Below are 25,586 nucleotides of genomic sequence, written 5' to 3' on the forward strand. Positions count from 1 at the left end.
ATCCACGAAGACGAAGGTTCGATCCCTGGCCTTGATCAGTGGGTTAAGGATCCGGCGTTGCTATGAGCTGTGGTGTAGGTCACAGACACAGCTCGGATCCTGCACTGCTGTGGCTGTGGTATAGCCAAGCAGCTACAGCTCCAATTCGACCCCTAGCCTAGCAACCTCCATATGCAGCAGGTGCGGCCCTAAAAAAGACAAAAATAAATAAATTATAAATTATAAAACATTTGTTCATTAAGATACATTCGAATAATATGAGGGTATGTAAAAATAAAAACTGACATATTCCCCCTCCAGCCTCTCCAATCCCTCTCTGCAGAAGCTGCCACTCTAGAAGACTTGGTGACTATGCTTCCAAACACGTTTCTATGTGCTTATTTTTCTACTAAAATGAGACTATATTATATGCAACTATATTATACGCAACATCTCACCTAACAGATATTTCTAAATCAGTCTTTATAGACCGTCACGCTTTTAAGCATTGAATAGTATTTCCTCATAAACACAGACAATGATTTATTTAACCATACCTTGTTAATGGAAGTTCCTAGGCTAGGGGTCGAATCAGAGCTATAGCTGCCTGCCTACACCATAGCCACAGCAATGACAGATCTAAGCGGTACCTGTGACCTACACCATAGCTCACACCAACACTGGACCCTTAACCCATTGAGCAAGGCCAGGGATCAAACCTGCATCCTCATGGATGCTAATCAGATTTGTTTCTGCTGAGCCACGACGGGAACTCCACTAGTCGGATTCTTAACCCAATAAGCCACAATGGGAACACCAACATGCAATGTTTAAACAAGGGGGTAAAAACTTTTGTCCCCCAAAGGATCTACACCAAGTCACCCTTCCACCAATTCTACTGTTGAAAAAATTTTTTAATTATGTTTAGTTTAAAAGAAAACCAAAAAAGAAAAAAAAAAAAAAAGAAGAAGAAGAAATTACCATGCCCAGTCCTGCAGGAGGAGGCACAGCAGGGATCTGGAGGGGAATCCCTGGCTGTGGCTCTCCCTGCTCTAGTTGCCAAATTAGGCTCCACGCCAGGTAGCCTCCTCAGGCCATGTTTGTGTCCACTTGGCCCGCCACTAAGGCTGCTCTCCAGCCTCCTGGCAGGGCTCGTGGGCAGGACAAAGCTTCTAAAGGAGGCTTGTCCTGGCTGCTAACCAACAGATGGCCGGGCGTGGGCTGAGCTGTTGCCCGCCAGCATGCTGATGACTTCCAGATTGGTATCTTAATGCTACTTCCCCCGGCTCCAGATCCACACAGCCACATCCCTCAGACCTGATTCAGCACATCTGCTACAGAACTCCTCCTCCTCCACCGCCGGGTCCATGCCCCAAACCTTCTCCTCCTCTGGTGGTCCCTAGCTCAGAAGCCATTCCCAGCACTCACCCAGTCATTTATGAGGTCAGAAGCCTGATTTCTGACCCCTCTCACCCCAGACTTAGGCACACTGGCCCCATCTTATGGGTCTCATTCCTTAAGCTGGTCTCTGAAACCAGTCCTTCTGCCCTGCCACTCTTGTCCCAGTGCAGACCACCTTCTGGAATAATCCAGCCTGACTCCTCCTAAATCCAACCTCCAGAGCCCCTGACCAAATTTCTAATTGCATCACACTACCAACCCTTGCCCCCTTCTCAATTCTCCACTTCTTTATCCACTAAAGGATCAAGTCCAACATGGCTCATGGCCACAAGACCTCCCTCCTGCCTACCCCTTACCTCGACCCCTGCTCTGGGAGCCTCATCCTCTTGCAGCAGCCAGTGGAGAGGCATAATCAAGTCCCCATCAGTAGCCCACATCAGCTCATCAATCACTGGGCCCTGTGCTTGGGGGAGGGAAGGTCTCTTCACACAAGGCCACTGCCCAGAGCAGTTGAGACAATATGGATCAAGAAACACTGAGGGGAATACTTCAGGTGCGTGTGGACCCAGGCTCTCATAGCTCAAAGACTCAATGTAGCTGTTCCCTTTATTCCATGTGCAAACCCTGTTGGATTATCACATTCTGTATACTGTTCTCCCAGTGCTTCCTGAGCCCCCCCTCTCTTGCTTGTAGTCACTGGATTGCCTGAACTGTGTCATCTCTTCCTCTGGATTGCATCTGACTCTGAGGAATTCTGGATAGAGCTAAGCTTGTCTTGCTGTCCAAGCCATGGTCACCTAATTTCACTAAATCAAAATATTCTCCTCTGACAAACAAAATGGAACATACAAAATGTTTCCAGGCAAGACCATAAACAGAAACTCTTAAGCAAGACATTTCCCACGCACTGACCTTGACCTAACTGAAGAAACCCTCTTTTTTAAAATCACAACCCTCATCCTCCCAAGCTACGCATCCTTCCAAGATACCCAAGGCACCCAAGGCCTTCCATGAACCAAACAGATGCACCTATCCACCCCGAGCCCTGCTCACCCTGACACATGCTCTGCTCTCTCCTCCCAGCTCCCAAAGCTCCCCTGCTAGTCTATGCAGTGTCATGTTTCTGAGACTGCGAATGCCATTCCTTCTTCCCATCTCCTCGACCTGGCTAATTTTGCGTGTGTGACAGCTTTACTAAGATATAATTCATACACCATACAATTGGCCCATTTAAAGTGCACAAATCAAAGTCTTTTAGTAAATTCAGAGTTGTGTAACCATCACCACAATCGATTTTAGAACATTTTCTTCACCCCAAAAAGAGCCCCTCTACCCTTAAATGTTACTACTCACATGCTCCCACTGACCCATAGTGCACTCTGTGGACATTCAGTGCTGGTGCTTTTGTTTTTGCTTTTTATATTTTTTATGGCCACGCCTGCAGCATATGGAAGTTCCCAGGCTAGGGACTGAAGCCAAGTCACAGCTGCGACTTACTCTAGAGTGCTACCACAACTATGACTTTAATCCACTGTGCCAGGCTGCGGACAAAACCTGCATCTTGGCGCTGCAGAAACATCGCCAGTCCCACTGCACCACAGCGTGAACTCCTCAGGGCTGTTTTGATGTCCACTGGTCTGCCCATTAGGCACATCTGCCCCCAGCAAGGCCTGTGTGACATATTTTCATTATCTACTCGAGGCCCAGTATAGTGCCTGCCTCCAGGAGTGACAGGAAGAAATGATCACACTGGGAGCAGCTGGCTTTTCTGACTGCTCACTCGGGGCCAGGCCCTGAGCTTACACTTCACTAACATCTCAGAGTGATCCTATTAACACTGTCATTGTGCAGCTAAGGACAGACCATTCACCCAAGGTCACAAAGCCAGCATGTGGCTGAGCTGAGATTAGTTCATCAGTGACCTCTGCTCTGTCCATACACTGTCTCTGGCCCATCCACTCCGCGCACTGCCATCAGCTTCTAGCCCTGCTCTCCTCTGTTCTCATTAAGGTCACCAATGACCTCTGAATGGCAAAACCAAACGGAGGGCTGTCTGACTTTTACTCTCTTGGCCACATCTGGCATTCACTGCCTGCTTCTGTTTCAGGTTCTCCCTTAAGCCCACCCATCTCTCAGGGGAAAGGCCTCTTTGGCCTTTCTGGCAGGACCATCTTTTGCCCCACCTTGCTTAACAGAAGCCCTTTCTGGGCGAGGGTCTCATCTAAGGCCTCCACTCTTCTGACTTCATCCTCTCTCTTGCGCTCAGTGGCCACACGTCTACCCAAGTTCAAACCGCACACCTAAGCACCAAAAACAGCTTCCACATCTTCACTAAAATGGCTCACAAATCCCTCAGTCCCATTTCTGACTCTTTCACCAACCTGTTCCTTCTACATTCCACTATCATTTCACTACCATCTACACAGTTGCCTAAGCCAGAGATGAGGCCATCAGCCTTAACGCTTCATTCTTTCTTAGCCTCTTTATCCAACCCTCAAGTCCTGTCAATTCCTCTCGCTATAATTCCCTCACAATGCCCCCTGCCGATGCCTAAAGACTCCACCACCATCTTCTCTGGCCTTGATTACTCTAAGACCCTGCAGACTGTTCGTCTCACCTCCAGCGTAGCCCCTACCTCCAAAATGCTTTTCAAATTGCAGGCACATTCTAAAATACAAGTCCAGCAGTTTTACCCCCTCCCTCCATCCCCTCGAATTCAGGACAAAAGCCTTCCTGGGGGTTTTGCAGTCCTTAAAAGCTGATCTCTTTCCAGCCACATTCCTGGCCACACCACGATTAGTGCTGAATAACTTAGCATTCCTGGAAATGAACACCATCTCTGTTTATATCTGCAGTTTCATGTAACTGGTGATTGGCCAAGCCCAGCCTGGAGTCTCACCTTCCTCTTCCTATATGAGGCTATCTTTTGCGAAATAATGTTGAAATGCAGAAGGAAATGCTGTAATGAACAGAAGACAAGTGACACAGGACAGAGAGGGATAAAGTGTTCTGGAAGACAATGAGTATATCACACATGTGCACTCTTCAGCCATGGTCCCTGAGCATCTACCTCACTGGCTGAGGAAAACAATCCTCAGGACCATCTACATTACACGGAAAGTGAGAGGATCCTAGGACTCCTCCTCCTGAATGTCAATTTTATTTCTTTACAACAGGAAGGAGATATACTGAATGGCCTAAGTACCAGGAAGACCACCCGATCCAAATTAGGAACTGGTATCTGATACCCACCAGCTGAGTTATAGATGCATAGTCCAGTAAACTATATGCTTTTCTGTATTTTCCAAGTTTCTGAGTAAGAAGAGAGCTAATTTATAAAAAAATCCTAGAAGTGGAGTTCCCGTCGTGGCGCAGTGGTTAACGAATCCGACTACGAACCATGAGGTTGCGGGGTTCAATCCCTGGCCTTGCTCAGTGGGTTAACGATCCGGCGTTGCCGTGAGCTGTGGTGTAGGTTGCAGACGAGGCTCGGATCCTGCGTTGCTGTGACTTTGGTGTAGGCCAGTGGCTACAGCTCCGATTAGACCCCTAGCCTGGGAACCTCCATATGCCGCTGGAGCGGCCCAAGAAATGGCAAAAAGACAAATATATAAATAAATAAAACCTTTCTTTAAAAAAAAAAAGGAAAAAAGAAAAAAGAAATACTTAAAAAAAAAATCCTAGAAGTAATGACCAACTCAGTAGCAGTGAGAACCCCCTGGACTCAGATTATAGTCTCTAAATATCATTTTCCAACAAAAAGAACTAGGTCTCCTTAGAAATGATGACTCTAAGTCTGGGTTGGGAAATGTACAAGATAACACTGGAATATATTGTAATCTCAGCAGAAAGAAAGGCTACAGGGTTATGTCAAAAATGGAATATATTGTAATCTCAGTAGAAAGAAAGGCTACAGGGTTATGTCAAAAAACTCAGCTGCCTATTGTATAAGCTCCCACTGGCCAAAGGACAATTTGAGCATCAACAAACTCCCACTTTTGAGTTCCCATTGCGGCACAGCAGAAATGAATCCGACTAGGAACCATGAGGTTGCAGGTTCAACCCCTGGCCTTGCTCAGTGGGTTAAGGATCCAGCATTGTCGTGAGCTGTGGTGACAGATGCAAATGCGGCTTGGATCCAGTGTTGCTGTGGCTCTGGCATAGGCTGGCAGCAACAGCTCCGACTAGACCCCTAGCCTGGGAACCTCCATATACCACAGGTGTGGCCCTCAAAAGACAAAAAAAAAAAAAAAAGACAAAAAAATAAAGTTAAAAGATTGAAACGTTATAAACATATTAAATATATTTAAATACATTAAAATCCATAAGTGCGTTATGACACTAAACAAACAAAAGAAGAACAACCTCATTAGCCCAACTCATAATTTTGTTTTCTTCTTTGCGGGGAGCAGGGCACACCCTGCAGCATGTGCAAGTTCCCAGGCCAGGGATTGAACCCAAGCCCCAGGAGTGACAACACCAAAACCTTAACTGCTAGGCCATCAGGGAACTCCCCCTCATTATTTTGAAAGCTAGTAAATATGGGAAAGAATCAAGCATTTATCCTGCCTCTCCTATACTGTATTTCAGAGTAACCAATTAGTTGATTACTGGAAATTTCCAGGTATAAAAGTATTCAAGCTAGCAATTGCAGAAGGAAACAAAATTAAGATACCACCATTTTGCAACCCCTAATGAAATAATGGTTCTAAGCAATAAATGTCAATGATGCCTATGTCATAAAAAGAGGAACAACTTCTGGAGTTTCTGTAGTAGCTCAGTGGTTAATGAACCCGATTAGTATCCATGAGGACACGGATTCAATCCCTGGCCTTGCTCAGTGGGTTAAGGATCCAGCGTTGCTGTGAGCTGTGGTGTAGGTCACAGACATGGCTCAGATCTCACTGTGGCTGTGGCTGTGGCTGTGGCACAGGCCAGCAGCTACCGCTCTGATTCAACCCCTAGTCTGCAATCCTCCACATGCTATGAGTGCGGCTCTAAAAAGACAAAAAAAAAAAAAAAAAAAAGAAAGAAAAAAGAAACAACTTCCAATGGAAGTACAACCATCATCTATTAAATAGCTTTAAAAAAAAAAAAAAAGTGGATGGCTGTGGCTGTGGCGTAGGCTGGCAGCAACAGCTCCAATTTGACCCCCAACCTGGGAACCTCCATATGCCACAGGTGCAGCCCTTAAAAAAAAGCAAAAAAAAAAAAAAAAAAAAATAGTAGAACCAGAATCTAATTAAGTCTCTAGACCTAACTTACCAATTTACAGGGAAAACAAGGGACAGAGGAACATGTTAAACTACACATCAGGGATACAATTAACAAAATTGGGATGGAGACAAAATCTATAAATTAGATGACCCAGTTTCTTCACTAAATAAAAGGAAAAAGAGGAGTTCCCTGGAGGCCTAGCAGTTAATGATCTGGTGATGTCACTGCTGTGGTTTGAGTTCAATCCCTGGCCTGGGAAGTTCCGCATCCTGCATGGCCAAAAGAAAAAGAAAAAGGAAAAATGAGACAGAAAATCTTATACTAAAAGACTTCTGATATCCTCATCAACTGAAATAAATGGATCATAATTGGATCCCAACTAAAATCAACAAATTATATTAAGAAATCATTTGAGAAAATCAAAGAAATCTAAACACTAAATGGATATTTGACGACATCAAAAAACTGTTTCCTTCTTTTTCTTTTTTTTTTCTTGGCTTTTTAGGGCTGCACCTGCAGCATATGGAGGTTCCCAGGCTAGGGATCCAATCGGAGCTACGGCTGCCGGCCTACCCCACAGCCACAGCAACGCGAGATCCAAGCCGCGTCTGCGACCTACACCACAGCTCATGACAACGCTGGATCCTTAACCCACTGAGCGAGGTCAGGGATGGAACGCACAACCTCATGGTTCCTAGTCGGATTCGTTTCCACTGCATCACGAAGGGAACTCCGCTACTGTTTCTGCTAAAGGAGGAATAACAGCATTGCGGTCATGTTTAAAAACAAACAAAAAAAAAGTCATGATCTTTTTCAGAAACGCCAAAATATTTACAGGTGAAATGATATATTGTCTGGGATTTACTTCAAAATAATTTGAGAGTGGCAAATAAGTACAGCTATTATTGAAACAAGATTGATCGTTGTATTAACGATCATTGTATTAGTTAGATGATTCTTACTTATGGGTTCATTATACTATTCCTTCTAATTTGTATATGTTTCATGATATACATAATAAATAGGTTTTTTGGGGTTTTTTTCTGTTTTGCCATGTGGAAGTTCCCAAACCATGGATGGAAACTGCACCAAAGCAGTAAATCAGAGTCATAGCAGTGATAACACCGGATCCTTAACCTGCTGAGCCACTAGAGAACTCCATAATAAATAGTTTTAAAGAGTCAAGAGGAAGAGGGGAATTCTGGAGGGCAGGGCTAGAGCCTCACCTGAAGTGAATTCCTAGTAGCCAGTCAGACAGATTAATAGCAATGCTTTTGGCAGTTCAGTGGCTCAGTGGTAATGAACTTGACTAGTATCCATAAGGACACGAGTTCAATCCCTGGCTTGCTCAGTGGGTTAAGGACCTAGCGTTGCTGTGGCTGTAGTGTAGACCAGCAGTTACAGCTCTGATGCAACCCTTAGCCTGGGAACTTCCATATGCAATGGGTGCGGCCCTAAAAAGACCCCCTCCCCCAAAAAAAGCAATGCTTTTATTTTGAAGCCAGGGTCAAAGCTGAGGGTTCAGGCCCAGAACTATGGCAATACCTGAAATACTTGCCTGGCTCTCTCATGAGGCCCGGGGGCTGGAGCAGAGTAGGCCTTCAGAAAGGTTTTTTGTTTTGTTTTGTTTTGTTTTGTCTTTTGTCTTTTTAGGGCCGCGCCTGCAGCACATGGAGGTTGCCAGGCTAGGGGTTGAATCTGAGCTGTTGCTACCGGCCACAGCCACACCAGATCCGAGCCGCATCTGTGACCTACACCACAGCTCATGGCAATGCTGGATCCTTAATCCACTGAGCAAAGCCAGGGATCAAACCTGCAACCTCATGGTTCCTAGTCGGATTGTTTCCACTGCACTACAATGGGAACTCCCAGAAAGTATTTTCTGAATGAGCAAAAGAACACTTGAACATCGAGGTGGCACTACATACGCTCCTCATGATCTAAAATACATTCACTGAGTCATCTCTGACCATCTCAAATTTGGCAGGCCTCTGTGGAAGGCGATGCTCCATACCACCACTCTTTCTGCCCCCGCACCCAGTGCTAAGAAGCCAGGTGGGCTCAGCCTGATTTTTTTTAAACCAAGAGTCTGAGTTCCCAGAATATCTGTGCTCTGGTCCCTCACACCCCACCACCCAAGGCTCCTTTTGGTCCCTCTGATTGATCCAACTATTTTTGCCTTTGCATGCTGGTCTCTCTGCGGGAAGTGCTCTCCCCTGCCCCACTTCACTGTGTCCTGCCCGACCCTGGCCCCAGCTCTCCCAAGGCTGGCTCCTCATGGTTCACACCTCAGTTTGAATAGTTTTTCCTCAGCAGGGCCTTAAGCAGCCAAGCTCTCTTAAGAAAGTTCCCCTCTGAGGAGTACCTGTTGTGGCACATCGGAAACGAATTGGACTAGGAACCATGTGGTTGCAGGTTCGATCCCTGGCCTCGCTCAGTGGGTTAAGGATCCGGCGTTGCCATGAGCTGTGGTGTAGGTTACAAATGAGGCTTGGATCTGGCGCTGCTGTGGCTCTGGCGTGGGCCGGTGGCAACAGCTCCTATTAGACCCCTAGCCTGGGAACCTCCATGTGCCATGGGCGCGGCCCTAAAGACAAAAGACAAGAAAGTTCCCCTATGATTCTCCATTACCCCTTCACTGTTTCTTTCATGACATCACCCTTAAAATGTAATTATATATATTTCCTTTGCTTTAAAGTAACAGTAATAGCTAACACACTTACTCAGCAATTACCACGTGCCAAGTTCACGTTAAGTGTTTTACAGGGATTATCTTGTTTCGCTTTTACAACCACCCCATCAGTAAAAATACATATGATTTTATTTTTTTATCATCATTACCATTTTACAGATGATGAAACTCAGGATAAAGAGGTTACATGGCCACAAAGCCATGAAGTAGTAAGCTCATATTCATAACTATTATGCTACATTGATCTCTCTCTCTCTCTCTTTTTCTTTGGCCTCTCCCACAGTATGGGGAAGGTCTGGGGTGACAGATGTAATCTGCACCACAACAGTAACCAGAGCCACAGCAGTGACAATGCCGGATCCTTAACCCTCTGAGTCACCAGGGAACTCCAAGATGTCTTAATGTCGTCTCATGGCCCCAATGACCACTACCTCAAGACCGAGAGTCAAGAAAACATCACTCAACAAAGTATCTCAAGAAGTTCCCTGGTGGTCTGTTGGCTAAGACTTGATGCTTTCAATCCATGATCTGGGAATTGAGATCCTGCATTAAGCCACTGCATGCTACAAAAAAAAAAGAAGAAGAAGTATTTCAGACCCTACCACAGTGCCTGGTATAAAAAGGGTGTTCCACAAATATATGTAGAATGAATGGAATGAATGAAAACACTCAAAGTAATACCACACGGTTCCTTTGTATATCTGACCCACCTCATCTTCCCCACAAGTCCCTAACACAGGACCCAGGTCCCAGAAGGTACTCAACACATCCGGAAATACTCACAGCTGGAAAGAGCTTTTGTGACCACCCAGCCCTGTCCCCAGTTCATCAAAGAGGTAGGAGCTTCTTCTACTTCTGAGAAGAGATAATCAGACAAGATGGACAATGGAGGATACATGGACTTCAGAGGTCCTAAGAGAACGAGTCCTAGCAAAAGAGGTTAGTAGCAGATACCCTGACGGAGCAGAATCCAGGAAAGTGTGGTGGAGGGTCCTTACACACTTGCCCTATCTTGCAGAACAAATAAACACCCTCCACCCAATGCCTGAGCCTTCTGGAAACTTTCCTACATCTAAAACATGTGCTTTGAAAACCTCTTCAGCAGGACATCCCAACAGATCTCACTAGGGCCCACAGGCTTCCTTGGCCTCTCCTTCCCACCTCCCTCCCCCACCCCTCTCTTTCCCTTTTCCCTGGTGATAAGGAGGCAAAAACACCCAGAAACAAAAGCTTGGAGGCCATGCCTCTGGTGTCACCTTCAGGAACAGAGAAGGCCTTTCTACAGAAGACAAATGGAGTTTCTGGGCACTCCTTCCTGCTCTAATTATCTCTAGCCCCTGAAAGCCCTGAACAGCTCCAGCACAGAGTCCCAAGAATCTCAAACTCTGTGTTGAAAAACTTCTAGGAGAGCAGCACAAACACCACAAGAGCTGCAATTGGATGGAGGGGGACAACATTCTAGCCTAGCATGGCCACAAAGGGGTTCTAAGATGGGATGGTATTGGGTCTAAGTCTTAAAGAGTGGGAATCCTGGGTTTCACAGGAATAAGAAAGGAAGCAGAGGAAATGGCTAGCGCAAAGAATACTGGAAAGAGGTAACATTTACCTAGTGATTAGTCTGTGCTTGGTGCTGAGCTAAGTGTTTTACATGTGATAACTCGTCGACATCTCACAACCTTGTGAGATAGATAGGTGCTGTGAGCGTGTCAGATGAAGAACCCAAGACCCAAGGCGTTAAATAACTTGTCTAAAGTGATTCAGCATATGGTGGGGTTCAAAGTCAGGTCTGAAAGTCCAAAGTTTACCACACTATGTGCACCAAGGGCTGGGGGGTGACTTGCAGGAGGGAAAGGAACATGTGTGCAAGAGTGAAGGAATCCCAGAATGTCACATTAAAGATCTAGATGGTGATCCACAAGGGTGACCACGGATGAGCAGTGTTGTCAGAAGAATAACCTAATATGTTTACAGAGGATGATGGAAGATCTGATGGGAAGATGGAACCCTGTGCCCTCGGAAGCTCTGCAGGGTTGGGTGGGGGGCAGCAGCAGGAGAAAACCCTAGATAGAAACAAGTTTACCAAATGCCAGTTGGTAATCAATGATGTCCACCTTGCGATTTAAGCAAATAAAGATCTTCCCCTAGACCCAGTTAAGACTATAAAATTCCTATTAAATGCCAACTCTGTGCCAGGCCCTGCCCCGGGCAGCCTCCCTCCTTCCACTATCCTATCCTGCCACTGCGAGGATAATGAGGTTGCTGGAAAGTTCCTACAACCCAGCACACTGAAGTGCTCTCCTCTCCTTCCCCAGCTCTGCTCCTATAAAGGAGATGACAGACTTTTCTTGCAAATTTATATTAAAACCATAATATCCACAACTGTACTTTAACTTCAGTAAGTTTTTAAATTTAAAGGTATTTATTTTCATATTACTGGTCCAGTTTGCAAGGTACATAACAACCTTTTAAAAAATTGAATTCACTTTTTTTTTTTTCTTTTTGCCATTTCTTGGGCCGCTCCCGAGAAATATGGAGGTTCCCAGGCTAGGGGTCGAATTGGAGCTGTAGCTGCCGGCCTACACCACAACCACAGCAACACGCATTTCGAGCCGTGTTTGCGACCTACACCACAGCTCAGGGCAACGCCGGATCCTTAACCCACTGAGCAAGGCCAGGGATCGAACCCACAACCTCATGGTTCCTAGTCAGATTCGTTAACCACTGAGCCACGATGGGAACTCCATGAGTTCACTTCTAACCTCAATAAGTTTATGATGAGAAAATTTTCTCTAGAAGGTGAATCATCTGGCCATTCTCCCCCTCCAGCTACCAACCTGGAGGCTAGCAGTACCTCTGTTCAAGGATATCAGGTAAAAGTCAGGGATGGTAACTCACAGCTCAGCCACTGTGCCCTTCACTACACGTGGGGGAGGGGAATGAAGCAAAGACTGGAATCAGGAACATACCCAGTTCAGTAAATGTGATTCTGTGATTCAGGGATTCAATCCCACTGTGGAACTTTGTGTTCTGAGAAGAAAGGATACCACTCCTGTACTTAGGAATCTTGTCCCAAAAGGTATCTTCGTAGAGGGGGTGAGAATTATTGTCAAATACGTATGTATGAACTTCCAGACTTTCAGGGCTCTCCCAAACATTGCCTTCAGGAGACTGCTCGATGGGAGGAAATTCTCGCTAAGCTGGCTCAGCAATTCCCCAGAAAGGCTCAGTCCCAGGCCAAAGGGAAGACACAATGATCCCAAAGGCCTTGGTGTATGTGTTGGGAGGGAAAGCAGGGGACTTTTCAACTTAGATTCCCCAAGCATTGCCACTAGACAGCTCTCTGGCTACGTCAAAGTAAAGAGGTTTGTATGAGCACATCCCGCATGAAGCAACCACTCCCGAGTGACCCTCTTCCAAACTACAACGCCGGAATAACAGGTTAAGAGGTGGCCCCAGAGGAAACGAACCACTGAAGTTCTTAATGCCGCGTTTGCGTTTAGGCCCACACTGAGCTGCAACTGGAAGTAGATTCCTTTCCGAAACACCCGCCATCACTCCCGGCTTCCCAGTGAGGCCTCTCAGGCCCGGATCCGGTTCCCCGACCTCTCCAGCGCCTTCGAGAACCCCCAGCTTCGCCTCCCACACCTAGGCACCTTCAGGCCGGGGCCCGCCTCCCTGCAGGCCTTTTCGGGCCCGCAGCCCAGCCCCGCGGCTCACCCTCGAGCGTCTCGCACTGCACCAGATTAAGGTAGTCCGCCTGGCTGAGCACTCCGGCCTTCAGGCCGCGCACAAGCCCCTCCAAATAGCCATTGTCCACGTTGAAGTAAAGCTCCGGGAAGAACGACATGGCTGCGTCTGGGGCGGCGGGACCAGAGGACCCGGACCGGACCGGCCGGCACGCAGCACAACTCCAAGATCAGCTGACGCGGCGCCAGCAGTGGACTGTCAAGCTCATCAGGTGACCATAAGGAGGCGGGGCTCTAAGCAGCACCCGATTTCCGGGTGGTTTCGCACGGAACTTCTGCGCAGCCGTGGGCTGGGGGGCCGCCCTCTGGCGCCTGCTCATTGAGGAGCTCTGGCGGGAGCGACTTAAAATGTCCGAGACTAGCCGCGTGGTGGCGCCCGTGGACGCGGGGGCTTGCACTTTATAGTTTCCGAGTCCGGAGCACCTGGTACTGTGGGGGCCCCTTATGCTTGGAAATATTCAGACTGGTGAATTAACCTTCCCCTGAGGGGAACTGGGAAGGGTGGGATTTGCTGGGGGTCACGCGTCGAGTTATCCTTAAGCGGGCCCTGGATCCTAATGGTTTGTTAGCCAGCGGGGAGCGACAGACCCTTTGCAGCGCTGCGACTCTTTCCCCCGCATTTATTATATAAGCTTCTTCTAGGGTTGGAGCACGGTCCTCCTCTGCTTCTCCCAACCGCTCCTGGCACTCTTAAGAGTGTAAGTGACTCATGTTGGAATAGCGCAGGCCCTGGAGTAGGGATGTGTCTGTGGTTTCTTGGCTTAGAGGCACCTTCGCCCCTAACGACCGTCACATTCAAAATAACGCCACAACCCTGGGGTTGGTCCCATACTTTATTGGCGCCCGCCTACCCCCACCCCGACCCCGACGACATTGGCTGGCCAGCTAGGTGCGGCTGCAGGGGTTCGTGGCAGTACCCAGCTTGCGGCAGTAGCAGAAGGCGTTGAAGAAACGGCAGTAGCATGTAGCACATGGGTCGCAGCATGGTACCTGGTGTCCCAGACAGGATTCGTGCAGCCTTACGCAGCGACGTGGGGAGCGTGCCTTGCGTCCTTCAGGATCTAGCACCTACAAGGGTTGGGAAACAAGGACTTCCAAAAGCACATTCATGGAATGCGCCAGATCAAGGCAGGATGGAAGTGGAGCGTGAACGGGATGGTCTGCAGTGTCGCCCCGGGTGAGGGGGTCAGGAAGTGCAGGTAGAGGTGTTTTGTATGTTTGTTTTTCCATTTTTGGTCACCCCAGAGCATATGGAGCTTCCGGTCAGAGATCAGCTCCAAGCCACAGTCTCAGCCTAAGCTGAAGGGATGGCAAGGCCAGATCCTTAACCCACTTGTGCTGGCCGGGGATGAAACCACGTCCCAGCGCTCCCAAGACACCGCCAATCCCGTTGTACCACAGTGGCAACTCCAAGCACAGATAGAGGTTGATGCTTGACACACCCACTCAAGACTTGTGGCCTCAGCCCTTTCCCTGAGCTGTTACCTCTGCCAAGGCCTTGGCCTCGGCCTGCTGCAGCAGAGCCTCTTCTGCCCGTTCTGCAGTTGTCCTCTTCAGTGGGGGCTGCAGGCCTAGATCTGGGACAGATGATGTGAGGGCAGAACCACCCATGCACAAAACACCCACCTCCCAGGCCTGGGATTGGGAAGGGGAAGAAAGGGCTCATACAAGCAGAATACTTTGTGGCCAGAGGATGTCCAAGCCCCACCCAACCCACTCCTGCCCGCACTGACCTTGGAGTTCTGGGAACAAGGCTTGGTCAAGCCTTCCGATACCCTCCAGGGGGGCCAAGCCTATCTGGGCCCCCAGCATGGTGGGCATTGCCAGCAGTAGGGCACAGCTCAGCAACATTGTGGTCAGCATAGCCTGGCTCAACAGGAGAATGTGCCACTTAGTCCCTCTTCATCCTTGGAGCACTCTCTAGGTGCCCTACCCCAGAGGGAAGCACCCCCACCCCCACCCCACAGAAAGTAAGAGTCCCCGCTCAACCTGAGGACTTACCTCTGCTTGCTGGATCCTTGCCCCAAGAGTTCCTGGCCACCCTATGCCCTCAGTTTATATGGCAGGGTCTAATGAAGGACCCACACGTGACTGCTCTCTGCAGCCAGAGCATGAGGGCCCCCCCCCAATGGGTGGGGACACAGTTCAGGCCTCTCTCACAGGCTTTTGGGTGCTCTGCAAGAGGAATACCCATCTCTAGTTTGGGGTGAAGTCTCCAGGAGCCAATGAAAGTTTGGGAATGATATAGGGTACCCAGGGCCCCCAAATTTCTACAGGACAGGGACCTGGGGGATGGGTAGGCTAGCGCTATTAGCCATAATAAGGCAGGCGGCCCTGAACACTTAATTTAATTTGTGGCCCTGGAGATGCTCACTCAGACCCTACACGTGGCATGTTCCTTTTGCTTCCAGGAACTTAGGTCAAGGGCATTGAAGGGGGTGATGGACCAGTGACCACAGTGGGGTGGGGTTGGGGTACAGACCTAGACCCTGGGTTTTGCAGAGGAGAGAGGGGAGGGAAGAAGCCGATCTAGCCAAGAGCAGACTCTCTGCCTCCATCCCCTCTACCACCCCTCCTCCTTCTTCCTCCAGCCTTTTCCAAGACCCCGCCCCTGCTCCTGCCCCCACATCCTTTTCTGCCTGGGGTTCCTGGAAGCCAAGGTGGCAGAACGGACTGTTCCCTGGGTGGGCGAGCAGCTTCTAAGTAAAAAGCTTTCAGGCTGCCTGCTTCATTAGTACTAATGGCTGCTCCTTTCCGCCCTGCGTTGTCAGGCCTGTGCCCACGCCTGGTCTCATCAGCATCAGGTGAATGGAGAACTGTCCTTTCATGGAAACAAGAGAACACACAGGACCCCACCTGCCCCAGCCCTTCTTCACTGCCCACCCCCTCCACCCCGTGCACTTACACACTGCCAGTTAGGTAAAGGGATGCAGGCTGAATCAGCTTCTAGGGCTCAGTGTACAAACAGCTGGCCCAAGGCAGCAAGAGGAAGTTGAAGAGGCTGTTGGGGTTGTTTGTGACCCAGGTTTACACAGGCTGTTCTGACCAGGATGAGGCCTGAGGAAGTCTTTCCAGAAAGCCAGTTGAAACCATAGGTTATCATCTGGCAGCCTCTGGCCTGTGAGTTGTGTGGGGAGTTGTGTGTGAGTTGTGTGGGGAGGGGTGTGCTGCAGAGGGCGGGGCTGTGGCAGGCTTCTTCCACAGATGGGCACTGACGTCTGTTCTGAAATCCAGCTGGCGTTAGCTCACTTGTGGTTGGCTCAGGTTAACAGTCCTAGGAGCTAAGAGGGTCACCTACTGTGGCCCAGGGGAAGAGGCAGGGGAGTGAGGGAAAGCCTTTCTCAGGAGGTGGTCCATGGATAATCAGGCAAAGGGCCAGTCCCCATTTCTCCCGTAAGAATGGTGCTGGCTGTTCTGGTGATTGTCACAAAGCAGACGTGGCATCAAGGCCTCCCTGGCAACTGACATTGACCTTTCTCTCCCAAAGGCCATAGGTGAGCCCAGTGACCTGTCCAGGGCTTTTTCTTCTCACAGTGGTGCAGGGTGAAAAGTGTCAGGCCACATTGTTGGGCCACATGAGGCTCAGGAAGAGTAATACATCAAATGTACCTGAGGCATTTTTCCCAAATCTTTATGCCCTGGCCCCATCCTTGGAGATTCAGGCTGAAGAGATGGTGGTAGGGGGCAGGGACAGCATGTGGATTTTGAAAGGGTGCCCCAGGTCAGATGAGGTGGGGACTCTGAGAACCTGACTGAGCCTGGTCAGTACTCATGCTAAGGATAGCTCCTCATGGAGTTCCTGTTGTGGTTCAGTGGAAATGAATCTGACTAGCATCCCTGAGGACACGGGTTCAATTCCTGGCCTTGCTCAGTGGGTTAAGGATCTGGTGTTGCCATGAGCTGTGGTGTAGGTCACAGAAGTGGCTTGAAGTTGCTGTGGCTGTGGCGTAGATCAGCAGCTACAGGTCCAATTCAACCCCTAGGCTGGAAACCTCTATATGCCACGGGTACAGCCCTAAAAAAAAAAAAAAGAATAGCTCTTCATATGGTGGGGGTAGCAGGAGGGTGCTCCTGCCAACTGGGTGCTCAGTGTCTGTGCTCACCCACAGAGCAGTGGCTGTCTTCTCTTGGGTGTGTGGACCCAGGTGTATCAGCCCCATGGACAGTAGAGGCTGCCCACATCCCTGGTTAGGTCCAGTGGGGAGGACAGTCAAGAAAAGCAGCAATCAAAACACAGTGGGGAGTTCCCGTCGTGGCGCAGTGGTTAACAAATCCAACTGGGAACCATGAGGTTGCGGGTTCGGTTCCTGCCCTTGCTCAGTGGGTTAACAATCCAGTGTTGCTGTGAGCTGTGGTGTAGGTTGCAGACGAGGCTCGGATCCCACGTTGCTGTGGCTCTGGCGTAGGCCGGTGGCTACAGCTCCAATTAGACCCCTAGCCTGGGAACCTCCATATGCTGTGGGAGCGGCCCAAGAAATAGCCAAAAAAAAAAAAAAAAAAAAAAACGCAGTGGGAGGGGAGTACCTGTCTTGGCGCAGCAGAAACGAATCCGACTAGGAACCATGAAGTTGTGGGTTCGATCCCTGGCCTCACTCAGTGGGTTAAGGATCCGACATTGCCATGAGCTGTGGTGTAGTTCGCAGACACGGCTCAGATTAGACCCCTAGCCTGGGAACCTCCATATGCCTCGGGTGCAGCCCTAAAAAAAGAAAGAAAGAAAGAAAGAAAATTGAATTTGAAAAAAAAATAAAATTGAATTTGAGAATTTATCTTAAAAAAAAAAAAAAAGCAGTGGGAGGAGTTCCTGCTGTGGCCCAATGGGTTCTGTGGCGTCTTGGGAGTGCTGGGTCGCAGGTTCGATCCCCATCCCCTTGCAGTGGGTTGGGGACCTGGCATTGCTGCAGCTGTGGCTTGGATTGCAACTGTGGCTTGGATCTGATCCCTGGCCAGCGAACTCCATATGCCGTGGGATGGCCAAAAAGGAAACACAGACACACAGAGTGGGATGACTAGAGAATTATAAACATTGGACATTTGATGACATTAAGGAATAATTGTTGGGAGTTCTCTTATAGTGCAGCAGGTTAAGGATCCAGTGTTGGAGTTCCCATTGTGGCTCAGCGGAATCAAACCCAACTGGTATGAGGATGCAGGTTCAATCCCTGGCCTTGCTCACTATATGCTGCAGGTGTGGCCCTAAACAAACAAAAAAAAGTATCCAGTGTTGTCACTGCAGCGGCTTGGGTCACTTCCATGATACAGGTTCAGTCCCCAGCCTGGGAACTTCTGTATATCCCAGGCACAGCCAAAAAAAAAAGTGGGGGGGGAATAATTGTTAACATTTTAAGTTGTGATAATGATATTGTAGTCATGACTTTTTTCCCTTTCTTTCTTTTGCTTTTTAGGATCACACCTGTGGCATATGGAGGTTCCCAGGCTAGGGATCAAATCGGAGTTGTAGCTGCCGACCTTCACCACAGCCACAGCAATGCAGGATCCGAGCCACGTCTGCAACCTACACCACAGCTCACAGCAATGCTGGATCCTTAGCCCACCGAGCAAGGCCAGGGATCGAACCTACATCCTCATGGATGCTAGTCAGATTCGTTAACCACTGAGCCACGATGGGAACTCCATTTGAATTATAACTCTATATTTAAAGTGTCCCATTGGTTTCTCAAATGTTATTAGTTTTTGCAAATAATCAGTTTTGGGCTTGATATATCAAATTTTGTTACAATTGGAGTTCCTGTCGTGGCGCAGTGGTTAACAAATCCGACTAGGAACCATGAGGTTGCGGGTTCGATCCCTGCCGTTGCTCAGTGGGTTAAGGATCCAGCGTTGCCGTGAGCTGTGGTGTAGTTTGCAGACGCGGCTCGGATCCCGCGTTGCTGTGGCTCTGGTGTAGGCCGGTGGCTACAGCTCAGATTAGACCCCTAGCCTGGGAACCGCCATATGCCACAAGAGTGGCCCTAGAAAAGGCAAAAAGACAAAAAAAAAAATGTTACAATTAAGTTTCTGCCTTTCTATTATTTTCTATTTTCCTTGAATGTGTTGATCCTTACATTTATCATCCTGATGAGCACAGTTCCCTACACATAGTGGTCTGTTAAAGGCTCCTCAGAACCTGTTCCAGCTGCTAATGAGTACACTGTGTGAGTGATTTTTTTCGTCTGGAGCTGGGCTGATGTTCCAAGGACAATGCTTTCTGGCAGAAGGACCTTCAGAAATGTGTGGCATATTCTGGTTGGAGGATTTGGGGGTCCAGAGAGATGCAGAGCCTACTTCATGAGGCTGGGGACTGCAAACATAGGAACCCTGACTTCAAGGAGGAGAAAGAGGAGAGTATGGATGCCCTGTGCCAGAGACTATGTGTGGCAAGGAGGAGGGGTGCTTGAACCCCACCCCTTCTCTTTTTCTTTCAGCAAGATAGTCTGCACCCGAGGGCACTGTTCCTGCTTTTTCCTGCAGGGGGCAGCAGAGCACCCACTGGCTCTCCCAATCCAACAGTATTCTAATACCCAAATCCCCACCCAGCGCACTTCCCCTGGCCTCATGGCTCATCTGTAGGACTTCCCAAAAGCAGAGGTTGCCTGGAAAGGCACAGCCCCCTCAGTCATCCAGGAAGGGGAGCAGGATGGATGGGGATTATTGCAGGCTCTCATCTTGAGCCCTCAACTGGAGAGGGTCCCACTGTGATCCGGAAGTCCTAGGTAGGAGAGTCATGATTGTTGCATGAATGCCAATACTTGTCATTCTTCCATTCATTCGAGAACTATTGAATGCATGCTACATAACCAGTCCTATGCCGAGGGGTCTAGACCTGGAGGCTAGGTCAGAGGCCATGGTGACCTGAAGCTTCTGATTCTGGGGTTAGCCAGGCTTCATGGGCTTGCCTGTTGCCAGTGAAAGTGTAGGTTGGGGTCAAACCAGGGAGAGCAGGGCATGGTACATGGCCAGCAGGTGGATCGAACACCCCGTCCCCAGACCATATGGGGCTCAGGCCCAGAGACCCTCCTTCCCCCTCAGACCTTGCTCTAACATTTCCCTCCTCTCTCTCCATAGGTCTCCCCTTCAATCCTGGAAGTGGAGCCTTTACTGGGGTTCCCAGAATATCAGGGCTGTCGCTGGAGTGCTCAGATGGAACTTCACAAAAGGACCAGGGAAGACAAACAGGCCCAGCCAGTCTGACTCATAGGATGTGACTTGCGGTCTGGATGCATGAGCCCCTCCAAGGTGGCAAAGGCCACCCTAAACTCCAACTCCAGCTTCTTCTGAAGACGTCTGCCACCCACAGTGTCTAAGTTCCCAGACACCTGGAGAGGTAGCCAGTCCCTCCTCCTGCCTCCCAGGTCCCACTTTTCTGGGTGAAATCTTCTGTTCCTGGGGTGTTACAGCATCCTACCTTGTGCCTCAAATACCCATGCCCTCAACTGGTCTGTGGACATCGGCCCCACGTTCACAGGAAACTCCCAGAAAGGTGTCGTGGAGCTAACCATTCCAGGTGAAGAGAGGACTCCGGAGTACAACAGGATTTGGGGGAAGTGCAGTTGAGCCCTCAGCAACCCTCCACAGAGGCATGGCAGTGTTGAGCTGAAGTAGGGGGCACTTGGGGTGTAACCTGAATTGTTCCTAATCCATCCCCAGAGAGGAGAGCATCCCGACTCTGTGAAGATGTTCAGTGGCTCAGCTAGAACCCAAGGAACAAAGGTGTTTGCACAACAGGAACCTCTGGACAGTCTCAAAATGATTTTCAACCTAGAAACTACTCCTTCTGTTAAAGACGTAGGCGCTCTCCAGGCTGATCACCTCTGCCACTCACGTTCCATTCAGGTAAGAACAGAGGCTTCAGGAACTCTGAACATAGGCAAAAAGGTGCTGCCCGGATTGCTGGGTACAGGGCTAAGATGGTACCTGGCTTGACAGGTTAAAGGTGAGCCCAAGGTCAGCTCAAGAAAGCAGAGAGGGTGTGGCTGCCCCCAGAGTTCTCTGGACTTGCTTCTTTCTGCTTTTACCCCTCCTCATCCCCTATGCCTCCAGCTGCACAGAAGGTGTAGGGGGTTTAGGTATGGGAGCCGGGAGGGGATTGAGTCCTGTTGGTGAGCAGTTACCTGGAGGCATTGGATGGAAAGGATAACCTTCCAGCTAAAACCAGCCCCCCTGGGGCACAGCTCTCACCCAGGCACCAAGCCCTTGCCTGATATGGGAGGAAGAGCTCATAGGGTAGCTGCCACCAGCAACCCCACTGGTCACCACTTCCAGATTTTGCCCCTGTAGGCCCTACATAAACTGTCTTCATAAACCCCTGCATAAGGGCCCTCCTCTCAACCCTGGCCAAAGCCAGAGTTTATGTCAGGATCTAGCATAGAGGCAAATTTTCCTCCCTGCCTCATCCCTTTACCTGCTACAAGTTTATCTAATGCCCCATAGCAAGACTTCCATCCCATATCTTCAACTCTCAGTGGAATATTTTTGTCTTTTTTTTTTTTTTTTTTTTTTTGCTATTTCTTGGGCCGCTCCCGCGGCATATGGAGGTTCCCAGGCTAGGGGTCGAATCGGAGCTGTAGCCACCAGCCTACGCCAGAGCCACAGCAACGCAGGATCAGAGCCGCGTCTGCAAACTACACCACAGCTCACGGCAATGCTGGATCCTTAACCCACTGAGCAAGGGCAGGGACTGAACCCGCAACCTCATGGTTCCTAGTCGGATTCGTTAACCACTGCGCCACGATGGGAACTCCTCAGTGGAATATTAAACTAACATGATCATCCCCACTTTACAGATCAGAAAGCTTTACATGACTTAATTTTGATCACTCAGCTAAAAACGGTCTGGCCTGCTTTCCTTCCTTCCTTGCATGGCCCAGGATATGTTTTAGAGCTGGAGAAGAGGCATGGTGTGTGTGTGTGTGTGTGTGTGTGTGTGTGTGTGTGTGTGTGTACACGCACGCACATGAACATGTGTGCACTCCAGGGCAGGGCTTGGCTCTAAGGTGTCAACACACACACCTCCTGCCTGTGGAAACCATTCACCCACCCACAGAGCTCCAGGAGGTGCAGAGACAAAAGCAAGCAGCCTGTTCCACCCGCCCTCAGCTCAGCCCCCGTGACGCTGTGGGCTTAGTTTACTGCCAGAGATGTGCTGAATGTCCTTTTGCTCTTGGACACATTTCTAAGTAATCCGTGAATCAGAGGAGAAATCACAAAGGACACTAAAATGTTTCAGACTGAATGATAAGGAAATAAAATATATATTAAAAGTTATGGGATGCATCTAAAGCAATGCATATTTAAGTGGATATATTAGAAAAGAAGAGGAATTCCCCTGTGGCACAGAGGAAACGAGTCCGACTAGTAACCATGAGGTTGCACGTTCAATCCCTGGCCTCGCTCAGTGGGTTAAGGATCCGGTGTTGCCGTGAGCTGCGGTGTAGGTCGCAGATGCAGCTTGGATCTGGTGTTGCTGTGGCTGTGGCATAGGCCAGCGACTATAGCTCCAATTCGACCCCCAGCCTGGGAACCTCCATGTGTGGGTGCGGCCCTAAAAAGACAAATAAATAAGTAAGTAGTGTTGGAACAGATGACTATCTCTTTTACCTGTACCTTACAGCCATCACAAAAATTAATTTGAGATGGATCATAAACATAATCATGAAGGTAAAAAAAAAATAAAGATTCTAGAAAAACACAGAATGTCTTTTTTGTTGTTGTTGTTTTTTAGGCCCTCACCCTTGGCATATGGAATTTCCCAGGCTAGAGATTGAATCATAGCTACAGCTGCCTGCCTACACCACAGCCACAGCAGCTCAGGATCCGAGCTGAGTCTGCGACCTCTACCACAGCTCACGGCAACACCGGGTCTTTAACCCACTGAGTGAGGCCAGGAATGAACCTGCATCTTCATGAATCCTAGTTGGGTTTGTTAACCGCTGAGCCATGAAGGGAACTCCCTAGAATATCTTTATAACCTTGGAGTAGGAAAAAAAATTTAAGATGAGACAGAATGTACTAACCATAAAAGGTTGATAAATTAGACTTCCTTAAAACTAAGGATTTCTGGTCATTAATTAAAGATAATTAAGAAAGTGAAAAGATAAACCACACACTGAGAAAAGAACATTGTAATACATAGATTCAAAAACTGACTCATGCAGAGCATATACAGAATTCCAGGGAGTTCCTGTCATGGTGCAGCAGTTAACAAATCTGACTAGGAACCATGAAGTTGTGGGATCGATCTCTGGCCTTTCTCAGTGGGTTAAAGATCTGGCATTGCTGTGACCTCTGTTGTAGGTCTCAGACATGGATCAGATCCTGAGTTGTGGCATAAGCTGTGGCTTAGGCTGTGGCGTAGGCTGGCAGCTGTAGCTCCGATTTGACCCCTAGCCTGGGAACCTAAAAAAATAAAAGTAAAAAAGAATTCCAGGAGTTCCTGTTGTGGCTCAGCGGTAACAAACCTGACTAGCATCCGTGAGGATGCGAGTTTGATCCCTGGTCTTGCTCAATGGGTTCAGGATCTGGCGTTACCATGAGCTGTGGTATATGTAGGTTGCAGACACAGCTCAGATCTGGCATTGCTGTGGTGTAGGCCAGCAGCTGCAGCTCTGATGTGACCCCTAGCCTGGGAACTTACGTGTGCCTTAGGTGCAGCCCTAAAAAGGCAAAAAAAAAAAAAAAAAAAACCGTAGTCATTAAGGAAAAGACTTCAACAGAACCTTCACGAAAGAGGATTTCCAAATGGCCAATAAGCATATGGAAATGTGCTCAACATCATTAGAGAAATTTAATCCGTAGAGAAATGTGAATCAAAACCTCAATGACTAGATGAGCTAAAATTTAAAAGATTGACAATATCAGTATTGGCAAGGATTTGAAGTAACTAGAACTGATAACAGGTAAATAAGAAAACTGTGGTACAGCACAGGGGAGATAGCCTATATACTTATTTATTTATTTAGGCTTTTTAGGTTCCTCGTGCGGCACATGGAGGTTCCCAGGCCAGGGGTCTAATTGGAGCTGTAGCTGCCAGCATATAGCACAGCCACAGCAACGCAAGATCTGTCTGCAACCTACACCACAGCTCATGGCAACGCCAGATCCTTAACCTACCGAGCGAGGCCGGGGATCGAACCCGAGTCCTCATGGATGCTAGTCAGATTCGTTTCTGCTGAGCCATGATGGGAACTCCTGCAGTTGGATTCTTAACCCATTGCACCATGACGGGAACTCCAGGATTTAATATTTGTAAGAGCTCATCAATATGAATTACTTTTATGCCTTCAGTCTTTAGGAAAAATTGTGAAAGTTACAATATCAGTAATCTCTTCTTAAAATTATCTTCATTTAATGCTGCATTAAAGATGCGTTTACTAAGGACAGAGAACATGAAAAGAAGAAAAGAAAAAGAAACTGTGGGAGTTCCTGTCATGCCGCAACGGTTAATGAATCCAACTAGGAACCATGAGGTTGCAGGTTCAATCCTTGGCCTCGCTCAGTGGGTTAAGGATCCAGTGTTGTCATGAGCTGTGGTATAGGTCAAAGATGTGGCTCGGATCCCATGTTGCTGTGACTATGGCACAGGCCGGCAGCTACAGCTCTGATTTGACTCCTAGCCTGGGAACTTCCATATGCCGCAGGTTCAGCTCTAAAAAGGCAAAAACAAACAAGAAAACCCTCTTGTCATTTAGAGTTTTTTAGACCATAGACCAAAAATCACCCCCTTGGAGGTGGCAGCAGTGGGTTCCAGTGAAAACAGTCGTTTCCCCAGCTTGCTGTCCTTATATGTGTTTGTCTCATCTCTTGTGACACTTATTTTCTTCCCTGTTTCTGGGGGTTGTCTTCAAGCTATTGACTTCCAAGATTTGCAGATTTCACAATGTGGCGCAACTTTTTTGGTCTGTTGGCTATTTACTGGTTGTTTTTGTTTTTATAGTACAAAATAGAAATAGTAAAAAAAAAAAAATGGCATCAGTGAGATGACACCAGTTGTAATGAACAGAAAGCTTGAATCAGACTGTCCTAAATTATAACAATAATTTATTGGCTCATGTAATTAAAAAAATCCAGAAATAGGGCTGGTTTCAAATGAAGTTTGAAACAGTGCCTATTGATTTTATAAGGACCCAATATGGCAGACATAGCTGGTTGCCTTCCTAATTAATACCCATTCCCCTTCCTCCAAAAACAAGCCCACTTCTGTTTGGGGAAGTGCCAAGTTAGACTAACTTTTCAGATTCCCTAAGTGTTGATGGTGTCCCTGGGGTACACTGTGACTTACACTGAGGGCTTCTGGTAAAGCTCTGCTTCTCTAGCAAAGATGCCTCCCTTTTCTGCTTGTTTTCCCTTCGACTTTGTGCCCAGAATTTAAGTATAATGCTTAGAGCTGTAGCAGCCAGCTTGTGACCAAAAAACAATGAGGCAAAAAACAAAAAACAACAACAACAAAAAAAACCAATGAGGCAACAACCTTGAGGAGGGACTAGTTGGCTAAAGGTGCTGGATAAGAAAAACAGATCAGGAGTTTCTGTCATAGCTCAGTGGTTAAAACGAAT

The 25,586-nt window shown here is 48.3% G+C and overlaps 2 protein-coding genes across 3 annotated transcripts in view; both read right to left on the bottom strand.

Moving 5' to 3' along the window:
- Positions 1-13,317, bottom strand: part of ATP6V0D1 (ATPase H+ transporting V0 subunit d1) — a 41,901-nt gene extending 28,584 nt beyond the window's left edge. The window contains exon 1 of the mRNA XM_003126946.4: positions 13,007-13,317. Within this exon, the coding sequence (XP_003126994.1) occupies positions 13,007-13,136 (130 nt within the window). The 5' untranslated portion in view covers positions 13,137-13,317. The remainder of the gene's footprint in view (positions 1-13,006) is intronic.
- Positions 13,851-16,831, bottom strand: AGRP (agouti related neuropeptide). Of its 2 annotated transcripts, XM_021093546.1 has the most exons (4): positions 15,941-16,831; positions 14,769-14,901; positions 14,521-14,612; positions 13,851-14,103 (listed from the first exon to the last, which is right to left on the bottom strand). In XM_021093546.1, exons 2-4 carry the CDS (start codon positions 14,896-14,898, stop codon positions 13,921-13,923), a joined length of 405 nt encoding a protein of 134 aa, XP_020949205.1. In that variant the 5' UTR covers positions 14,899-14,901; positions 15,941-16,831; the 3' UTR covers positions 13,851-13,920. The 2 variants fall into 2 exon arrangements, with proteins under 2 accessions (XP_020949205.1, NP_001011693.1); NM_001011693.1 differs by lacking the exon at positions 15,941-16,831 and having other exon boundaries at positions 13,921-14,103; positions 14,769-14,898.

This window comes from Sus scrofa, chromosome 6, assembly GCF_000003025.6.
Source record: "Sus scrofa isolate TJ Tabasco breed Duroc chromosome 6, Sscrofa11.1, whole genome shotgun sequence".
NCBI classification, from domain to species: Eukaryota; Metazoa; Chordata; class Mammalia; order Artiodactyla; family Suidae; genus Sus; species Sus scrofa.

Bases quoted from the DNA above. Each gene is read 5' to 3' on its own strand.
- AGRP (XM_021093546.1), bottom strand. From the start codon at position 14,898: ATGCTGACCACAATGTTGCTGAGCTGTGCCCTACTGCTGGCAATGCCC. The intron at 14,613-14,768 runs GTCAGTGCGGGC...CATCTGTCCCAG, and splicing joins CTTGTTCCCAGAACTCCAAG to ATCTAGGCCTGCAGCCCCCA. The intron at 14,104-14,520 runs GTAACAGCTCAG...CAACCCTTGTAG, and splicing joins AGGCCAAGGCCTTGGCAGAG to GTGCTAGATCCTGAAGGACG.